General features: G+C 37.7%; 1 protein-coding gene across 1 annotated transcript; it reads left to right on the top strand.

Moving 5' to 3' along the window:
- Positions 1–3,127: 3,127 nt before the first annotated feature.
- Positions 3,128–7,981, top strand: LOC148871438 (large ribosomal subunit protein eL20y-like). The gene is made up of 4 exons (XM_088972653.1): positions 3,128–3,412; positions 3,575–3,690; positions 3,907–3,970; positions 7,390–7,981. Exons 1-4 carry the CDS (start codon positions 3,398–3,400, stop codon positions 7,729–7,731), a joined length of 537 nt encoding a protein of 178 aa, XP_088828779.1. The 5' UTR covers positions 3,128–3,397; the 3' UTR covers positions 7,732–7,981.
- Positions 7,982–10,389: the final 2,408 nt, after the last annotated feature.

The following is a 10,389-nucleotide window of genomic DNA, read 5'->3' as shown; positions in this document are numbered from 1 at the left end:
ATTTTAGGCTGGTTCAATTTGTTCAAAAATGTTTTAATTTAGATTAATTCTAACTTATATAAATTGACCAGATATTGGCTCAATCCAACCCAATCTAATATAAATTAATTTTGGATGAATCAGGTCCAATCCAATCCAATAATACTTTGAACCATTAAGTCTGGACTGATGGTCCAATTCAATATGTCTTGTTGGTCCATCCAATCGGCCCAAATTGATTTTGGTTTAGATGAGGTCCAATCCAAAACCGGTCCATTAACACCCCTAATTGTGCAGGAGTTGACAGGAGAGAATGAACATAGTACCCCTTGCACCTGTCCACTAAGCCAGCCCCAGCCACAATCTCTTAAAATTAATAAGGAATGGGCCAGGGCTACAAGTCCCAATAGTGCAGGAGGGTGGGGATTTTGATCCTTGACCACCATGGCCACCATCTCTCTCAAGGGCTGTTCCACTGCTCAGCTGTTCACCTTTAGAGCAGAGGCTCAAGCATTCTTCCATGGTTTGCCCTACGGTTATCTCTTCAAAATGTAGAACTTGAAGGCAATGCTCTGAATATCACTAAGGGTCTGTTTGGTTTACAGGCCTGGAATCAGATTCTGATTCCAACTGTTAGAATGGTCATTCCATCCCCCTTCCCTTGGGAATGAGAATCCATTCCAATTGATTCCAGTTCTTGTTAGAACCAAACAGGTGGGAGGAATAGACCATTCCAATTCCGATTCGGTTTCCAACTGTAAACCAAATGGATCCTAAGCTTTTAATAATGGATCCCATAGATCCACTGTGGTGGTGTATCAGCTCCATTATTGTTGATTCCAGAAATTTCATCAAGAGCCTTTTGTGTATATCTCCTCAGCTCATCTTTTAGCCAGAACTGTTGTAATTTGTCCTAGAATTTCTACTTGGTGTGTTTGTCTTGACTTTCTTATTTGTATTGTACTATCTGTTATTTTTGAGCTGAGATAAATGAATTTTGTGCTTTTTACCTCAAAAAAAAAAAAAAAAGAGAACTAAAGATGAGGCCAAAAAAAATAAAAAAAATAAAAACCGCAAAGTTCCAAAAGAGCGTTTAAAAAACTAAAATAGGTGGAAAACTATTAGGTTTGGCACTGCCTATCATATCATATCGATACCAAAAACTAAAATAGCTGGAACTTGATGCAAAGTTCCAATACATCCCTTCTGATATATTGAGGTGTATCAATACTTTGAATCTTGTTGCAGCCTATTCAACGTTTAAAATTTCGACCAATTGAGGAGGTTAGAATAGCTTTCTAAATAGGACTAAATTGGACTAGTCCACATTGATATGATATTTTTTGGTGTTTCCTTGAAGCCTTTACTTGTTAGGCAATGTAGATATGGCATGAGTGACAAGGACCACTTCACTTTTATATTATAATATATAACAGGGGAGATGACCATATGAATCATATAACATGAATGTTCAATCTGTTTATGCTTTCTAGAGATGGGAATCAAGAAAAACAAGAGTTTGCTTTAGACTAAGACTAGACACATATTGAGATGACCATTTAAGTCATATAGTCCAATTGGTTGTAAAGTTAGCATGATTTGCTTATGTTTCAGAAACTTCAACTAACCACTATGCTCCAAATTCTATAAATTAAGCTTCGTCGTCGTTTGGTTGTCCAACTGTGTGTGTGAGAGAGATCTCTAAAATCTGAAAACAAAATTTTGGTTGGTCTAAGCATATGTTTGGTACTGTGGTTGCAACACAACCTAAGGAAGTAGGTGAAACCTATAACATGATTTTCTTAATTTCAGAAGTTTTCTTTGAAATGCTGGTTATCAACCTTCTGTCCCTCTTGTTTTCTATAAACAAAAATAGCTTTAATTTCTTTCATTTCCATATATTCTCTCAGCAATCAGTTTTGAGTAAAATCAGTATAAATACATTGTTGAACATATGCATGTGTAAATACATTGGAAGGGATGACAATTTCTACCCTATTTGGGCGGATTTGTTTGCTTGAAAAACATATTTTGGGGTGGGTACGGGCTTTGAGATTTTATAATTTGTAGGGGTATGAGTAAGGTATGGTATTGGGTTATACCCAACCCTACCCTTCCCGACCTGTATATTGTTTGAAGGCATGTAAACTTATGTATCAAGTGTTGAATTTAATAATATTTTGACTTTTATATGGAGATCAATTGATAGTTTATGTGTTTTCTACATTCTTTAATCAAATAATTAGAAATTTTGATGTTTATTCATGTTATTTTACTTGTTTATTGCTTATATATAGCAAAAAAAAAAAGAAAAAAAAAGAAAAAGAAAATTAGAGGAATGTTTTAAGTCTTTTACCTTTTTTTTTTGAAAAACAAAATCAATCATTTTGTCAAACACTAAATATATTTTTTTTGGTAAACAAGGAAGAGAAAGGGCCACATAACAAGGAGATAGCCTTTCCCCCAAGCATAGAAAAACATCAAAATATTTTCAAGGCTTGTTCATTTTTTGGATTTTGAAAGGGGGGAAAGTTGATCAATACGATTTTGGTTCCCATTGACCAATATGCCCATGTTCTTCTTTCAGATTTATGTGGATTCATAGATAATTTATTTTCATTGGGTATTTCCTAGGTGGGTAAATAACTTTCCCACCTAGGGGGAAGTTACCAACACTTGCATGGAATAAAATTGTCCTTTCTACTAGTGAATTTTCACTGTTAAAAATGGTCATTGACTTATTTACTTGGAAAATAAAAGAACATGGGTAAATGTACTTACCCGGATTATGCATTTCTCAAGATACTCTTACCCGAACAAGTACATCTACCCAGATAAATAACTTCTCAAAAAGTGATCGGGGCCTTGGTTTCTTGAGCTCCACCACTGCAACATCCACCACCAAAACTATCTAATGATATGTATCGAAATATGTTTTTTATTTAGTAATAAAAAGTATATTTATATCCATGATTTTATAATATTAGGGTGTGCTTCGATTTTCTTTTTTTTTTTATTTTAAAAAAATTAAAAATAGATAAATTTGTTAAAGCTCTTCTCTATGATTGTGTCCATTAGCTCACTGCTGAGAGTTAAGGTCCTTAAGGATGGGCCTGTCTTATTAGCCTAGAAAAGGATTTAGATTCTTAGAAGGGTCTTGGTCTAGTCTAATAGAAAAGTTCGGCCCAGTAGTTAAAGTGGGCAGGTTGCCTTAGGCAAGTTAGGCCCAGTGCAGTGCAGCCCAGCAGATGTTCAGTCGTTCCTACTTGGTACTTCCTACTTTTTTATTTAGGGTTTTCCCGCATAGCTCATCGTCTTCTTGTATATAAACGAAATAAGAACCTCCACCGCTTTTCGCTTCCTACACTGAGAACGGTGTTGGGTGTTGCCGACTTGCCGTGCCTCCTCTCATCTGAAAATGGGCATTTTCAGGGTATTTCTCTTCCAATCTCTTAGTTTTTTTTTTTTTCCATAAATTGTAGCTTCGGATTTTCTTTATTAAAATTTCTGGTTTCATCAGTACTTTGAATTCTTCAGCTTTTGCGTTAGTGTTGATCTGTTTTTTTTATTTTTTTATTTTTTTTGTTCGATCCAGTTTCACCAGTATCAGGTGGTCGGGAGAGCGCTCCCCTCCGAGGCGGATCCGCATCCGAAGATTTACAGGATGAAGCTCTGGGCCACGAACGAGGTTCGTGCCAAATCGAAGTTCTGGTAATTAATTTGAACCCTGGGTATCAATCTAAGATTATTGTTGATACCCAATGCATGTATTTTCCCCACCACTTATTGTTAGGTTGGGATGATTTTTTTTTTTTTTTGTTTCGGTGAAGTATTGGTTAGTGATGTAGGCAAGAAATCATTTCTGGTATTTTCGTTTACTTACGAGGCCGTACTGTTTTTTGTTTGGGTTGTCGCCGATTCGCTTAGGTACTTCTTGAGGAAACTCAAGAAAGTGAAGAAGAGTAATGGGCAAGTGCTGGCCATCAACGAGGTACATGTTATTTCTTTACTTGATGGAGCATTGTTTGAATACTTGTAGATTTCTTTCGTACTGATTCTAATAGGATTACGTGGACTGACTATTGGATTGAGAAAAGAATTATATTGTGTAATTATGATCGATCGAGAATACAATAAGTTGGATTATTCAATGAATGAAAGGGATCATGGCAGAAACTTCATATGAACAAGGGTTGTGAAATTTGATGAAGTACTTGTTTAGTTGTTTTTCACTTTTATCTGTTGATTATTGCAATAGTCAAGAACAAATTGAATGGAAATTAGATGACCACTTGATCAAGGTGCCTGATGTTTTAGCAGACTTTTGGCTTCCTTCACAAGCCAACAAATTACAGTGCACTTATTTTTGCTTAAAACTTTACATTCATTAATGGTTTTTGTCCACAAAGGAGTGCTAGAAAGTATACAATGGGGCTTGTTCTTGTTGCCTGTTGCTTTGCATGTATGTAGCAGATAGGTTCTTTGGCATAATCATGAGTTGGATGATTGATTAAAGTTTAGGCAGATTTTGTACATAAGTAATATCAGGATTTGGCTTAATTGGCATAGGGTCCTATTTAGCTTCTTAATTGGAACTGCCTGACTTTTATCCTCTCTTATTTCCATCTCCTTTTTGTGACGAGGATCATAATATGGTGTATTTGGTGTCTAGAGGCCTTGGGAGTGAGTCCATGCAACATTATTATCCCTTGTATCTTTTTGTGCAAATGACAGAGAACATTGTATCTAGAAAATTTATATTATGTAACAATCTATTTTAGATTCTTTTCCACTCACTACAAGAAAATGGTCAAAGCTGGTGGACGTAGGACTGCCGACTTAGCCCATTAGACTGCCACCTTAGATCTAAGGTGGCGGTCATGAGTCTGCCCCCTTGATCAAGACCGCCGCCTTTGAGGTCTGGTCCGATGCGGGTCAATCATTCCTAAATCGACGGTATGTCAGAACTGCCAGATCAGAGTTAATAAAGGCGGTAGTCTGGAGCGTCGGCTTAGATATCTTTGAATTGCCGCCTTAGATCCGTCAAAGTGTTTCTTCCGTTTTTAGGTGGCGGTCTGGACTGCCACCTTAGTTCTCTTTGAATCATCTCAGTTTGATTTTTGAACACATAATCCACCACTTGGGGGCCTTGAATATTTCATTATTTAATTTTGTTATCCAGTAAAAAACAAAGCAATAAGTAATTCAGTTCAGCAATGTAAGCTGTTATCAAACGGCCCCTCACAATGAAGCCATTACCAGAACAAACAGAAAGGAAGAAATAATAAAATTTATCTATTTAAATTCTAAAGTTTAGTCATATTAAATCCAATTGGTGTTATTTAATGAACCCACTTGTAATGATGAAGTTTGGACTTGAATGTAATGAGAAATTAGTGAAATCATTTCATTGATATGCAGCTCCTAAGCACTCCATAAATGAATCATCTATACATTCTTCATACTTCCATAGTGCCACATAAATAAATCATCACTTTGTTCCAGGCAGCTTTTAAACACCACATCAACCACAACCCTTTAACACCCCTGCAATAAAGCAGATCAATGAAGAAGAAAAAGGAAATGAAGGAGACGCATGAGATTTGGAAAGTGACAACCCTTTAACCCCTCCAATTGGTGTTAGGATTTCTTCTTGCTAGATCATCATTGTCTCAACTCTGATGTGATTTGGAATTATTTTCTTTCTTTTTTTTCTTTTAGCATATTTCAGTTTCTTTTCATCTCAGTTTGGAACTCTATAAGCATTTTACCCATTAGCCCTGTCTGATGGAAAGTGACAAACAAAAAGGGAAACCATCAATTCAATTCGGGAGCTAAAGCTTGAAACGTGAAGTTAAACTAAAACTCTTTAATGGAACAACCTGAGCATCTACACATTTTAGATTGAGAACGGTGGAGCCCCTCTTTTGAGCAGTATATCCAGGGTCCTCGATGAGACTGAGGTGATAGAGGTGGATATCTCGGCCTCCTAGCAACTATCACTGCCGCTGATTATGAAAACTATTAAAAGAACGTTACCTTCTCTTCTCTTCTCTTGCTTGAATGAACAGAGGTTGGTGCTTTGGTTGGATAGCGCCCAGAAATTTCCCTGATCTCAAGCACAAAGGGAAACCCTAGCTCGAACAAACAGAGGTCGCCCTCTCTCTTCTCTTGTTCGAATGAACAAAGGTTATTCAGAAAATTGCGCAACCCTAGATTTTCTTCCAACTTTCTTACTTGTGAAGAATAACTTGTCTTCTTCCAAACTTCTGTGCAAGGTTCTCTGCTGGAAATTAGAAAACCTTGTTTCTTTGAATAGGAAGGAGAATTCACACAGGAGTGAATTTTTTTGCTTCCCTGCATTTCTCCACACCAGTCCGTTGTAAGGTTAGATCGGTTTAATTCCGGTTCACGGTAAAATTTGCCGAATGGATACTAATAACCACTGCATCAGTTTTTAAAACGAATGTAGGCGGCAGTCTTTGAAAGTCCGCTGCCTCAGATATCTCTATAGTGGCGGTCAGAAAGACCGCTGGCTCTGACCGTTTTTCTTGTAGTGACTTTTCCTTCTAATTTACCTGAAGTTACCACACAGTTGCTTTTCTTCCGTTCTCTTGACATCAGTTTTCATGTATTCATTTATTGTCTTGATTATGCACAGGTGCATTAAAAGCACTTGGTTTTCATACATATTGTAGATATCGTGTTGTGAGCACTTGGCTAGCAAAGTTGATGCTTTGAGAAGTTCTTTAATCTTTCAGATGAGAGATCCTTAAAATTCAAAGTAATATGTGGGGCATAATTGATTTATTAATAATTTAACATTATATGGTATAATATGCATTGCATCCTTGTATAAATTTCTACTGTATCTATAGCAAGCAATAAAAGTTGTGCAATAAGTGTTAGGCTACTTGTGCCAAATTTCTAATTCTGATGGCAGAATTAAACATTTTCCATTTCCTAAAATCCAGGATGAAGAGGGAAATAGTGAAATAGATGATTCAGCCCATCATATGTATACCATCCAATGTGCTGCAATTCTGTTTTCTAACAATCATTTAACATTTTGGCCATTTAAAGCTGCACTTTATTTTTTCAGACTGCCGATTGTTTTATTTCTTTCTGTTCACCAATCTTGTGAACTATGTATTCAAGATTCGTGCCTCTGTGACTAGAAATTTCTTTTAGTGAGGATATAGAACAGCTTTTTTTTTTTCAGGGAGATGGTAGAGGGTTTGTGGTTTTTAACTAAGAAAAAAACAAATTAACATTTTTATCTGCTACTGCTAGTGATTCTGCTATATTATTCCTTCTCTTTGCTAAATCTTGCTGTTTCATACAACAATCCATTTAGTTGCTTCTTGTGGTTTTAGATGGGCCTTGTGTTGACCATCGTTTTCATTACAGATTTTTGAGAAGAACCCAACCAAGATTAAGAACTATGGAATTTGGCTGCGTTATCAAAGCCGAACTGGTTATCACAACATGTACAAGGAGTACCGTGACACTACTCTTAATGGTGCTGTTGAACAGATGTACAATGAGATGGCTTCTCGCCACAGGGTGAGGTATCCGTGCATCCAGATCATCAAGACAGCCACCATTCCGGCTAGCCTCTGCAAGAGAGAGTCCACAAAGCAATTCCACAATGCCAAGATCAAGTTCCCCTTGGTGTTCAAGAAGGTCAGGCCTCCAACCAGGAAGCTTAAAACCACATACAAGGCATCAAGGCCCAACTTGTTTATGTAATTCCTATCAATGATTATATCTTCAGAATCTGATAGATGAATTGAGTGATCTAGAGAGATCGAGATTAGGATTTGAGTTTTTGAAATTTTGTTATTCTAGTGAGAGACCTTTCCTTGTTTCCTCTTATATCAGCTATGTTTTATCTCTGGTGTTCTGAACTTGGATGATGGAGAAGCAACTCTTGGGCTTCGGCATCTTTGAAATTTGCAAGTTTAAAGGCATGCACTGCTGCTCTAGAATTTTATCATTATTTCAGTTTGAGAGGAAGACCAATCTATTTTGAACTATACACCACCTCACACGGTCACACCTGAACACGCAGCATTGGTGGCGTTTATATCTTAATTTTTCAGAAAACCAATTTAATTAAGGCAATTTTTTTAAAGTATCCCTATTGTTGAGGAAATTGTTTAAGTAACCTTCTGTTAATTTTGTCACACTGTTTAATCACGTGACTGTTATTTTTAAAAATTTTTAAAACCACTGTGGGAATGTTTGATATGTTGGGACACTGCCATCTATCATCTATGTGGTTTTCGGTGCTCTGGTGGTCGGAGTGCCTGGAGTATCCATACTGCGGTGTGGCAACTTACAAATGGGAGGGGTGTATCGGGCGATATTGATACACCGGTAGGAGTGTATGAGGTGATATAACTGATTTTTGCCTTTTTTTTTTTCAAGGGGCTGGTTTAAGGCTCCTCCACCCCCTGGACAGTTTAAAACTCCTAAGCATATCGGGAAGCCACCTACATGATACATATCGGACCATCAATACTTCGAACCTTGCTCTGGACAACGGTGGATCGTAGAACAAAAATTCAGTTGCTTTGCAACCGGTGGATCTTGGAACAAGTTGTCGAAGGCTTTAACTCGCCAAGAGACGGAGTTCTGGGTTTTCTTTTGTTACAACATACACGCTCTCTCCAATGCAATGGAAGAAATGGTTTTTCTTGAAAAATAAACTCTCGCTGAAACATTCTGTCAAACGTAGCTCAAGTTCTCTCTCTCTCTCTCTCTTACATCAGTCCAAAACTCATTGGATAGGTTCTTCTGGGTTTGTTTTTGCCCAAGACATTTCGATGAGGGGCGAAAAATCATTGGATAGATTCTTCTATGTTTTTAACGAGGAAGGCCAGATTTTTTGAACAAATTGCCTCGACCATCCTTCACCTCCAACTGTCTCTCTCTCTCCCTCCACGTTATTCTTTCCCTTGTTGGTCTCTGTAATTAGCTTGGAAACAGATCGCCCTCATCAACATTGAATTGTGCTTCCACCGTCACTCTAGAAAGAGACTCCTACGAAACATCTCATACACTTTCTTACAAACATGAATGATGATTATAGTGAAGAGAAGCCTTGCTGTTTCCATTTTGGCAGTTTGTGCTCTTTGCTTGAAAGAGAGACTTCTCATTTTGGCAGTAAAGTAGGGGCATATTCCCTTATCAGAATCCAGAATAAATACCATTCTTGAACACAGGAAGCTCCCCATCACCCTTCCAAAGATTTTTGCTTTGGGTTTCTTGTTTCATTGCCTTTAGTTCTTAGTTCTTACAATGGAAGTCTGGTGTTTTGGATGATGACTTGTCTACGAGCCCGGCCGGAAGGTACTTATCTAAAATTCCTTTTATTTTTCTAGCTATGTATCAAGAAATATGATCAGAAGATGAACACCTCGTTTTTTAAGAAATAAAACGTAGAAGTTTTAATAAGATTAGTGCTAGGGTTTTCCTCTCAATGCATATTTGCTTGCATGGTTTTCAAAACCGGACCGGATTGGACGGTCCGACTGGAAAAATTGGAAATCGGTCAGGTGGACCGGTTTTGGTTTCCCCAAAACCGCAAATTTGTCCAAAACCGTTGATTTTGGTCAGTAAACCACTGGCCCGGGTGATTAACCGTTTGAACTATTCAGACCGTTCAAAAAATTTTGACCATTTTTTTATTTTTTTGTTAGAACGGGCCGCCCATTCAGTTTGAACGGTCAGACCATTTGACCCGGTAACCGGACCCTGACCAGTTCGGTCTCCGGGCCGGTTTTAAAAACCATATTTGCTTGTATTTAATACAGTACATCCCACAGCATTAGCATCGAATATCTTCCCTTTGTTAGGTGGTAGAAACTTCACCTGTCCAAGGCCTAAAAAATCTCATCAAAACCGTAAAACTTGTTGAATTCGGACTCTCCTATGTAGTGGTAGCGACCATGGGCTTGCAGAGCAGCGCTGTGTTCTGCAACTTTCGAATTATTTGTTTTTTAAATTTATTATTAAGCATGAATGGTTCCACCATTAACCTATGCTAGAGTTTGCTGACTTTGGTCTTCCAAAATGAATTGGGGGGGTTATGAAGAAGAACATATAAAAAAGGGAAGGCACCAATGTCGACATTGCGGAGCTGTTGCTGATGAGATGAAGAAGTTAGGAAGAGAAGCTTCACCAATCTGAGACTGCACATTTCATACATGGCAGGTTTCACTTTTATTGTGGCTCCTCAGTATCATGGTGAGATATATGGTGTCCGATCATGTTGGTAGTAGGGGTGTCAATTGGATTGGATTTGGTCCAATTCAGTCCAATCCAGTGTGAGTCCATTACAAATGGACCTGGTCCAATCCAGTCCAGTGAATATTTTGGACCATTTTGGACCGGTCCAGAGAC

Source organism: Nelumbo lutea, chromosome 2, assembly GCF_056320005.1.
Source record: "Nelumbo lutea isolate HS-2025 chromosome 2, American lotus-T2T, whole genome shotgun sequence".
NCBI lineage: Eukaryota > Viridiplantae > Streptophyta > Magnoliopsida > Proteales > Nelumbonaceae > Nelumbo > Nelumbo lutea.
This window is presented reverse-complemented; position numbering and strand designations above follow the sequence as displayed.

Bases quoted from the DNA above. Each gene is read 5' to 3' on its own strand.
- LOC148871438 (XM_088972653.1), top strand. The intron at 3,691-3,906 runs GTAATTAATTTG...CGATTCGCTTAG, and splicing joins CGTGCCAAATCGAAGTTCTG to GTACTTCTTGAGGAAACTCA. The intron at 3,971-7,389 runs GTACATGTTATT...TTTTCATTACAG, and splicing joins AAGTGCTGGCCATCAACGAG to ATTTTTGAGAAGAACCCAAC.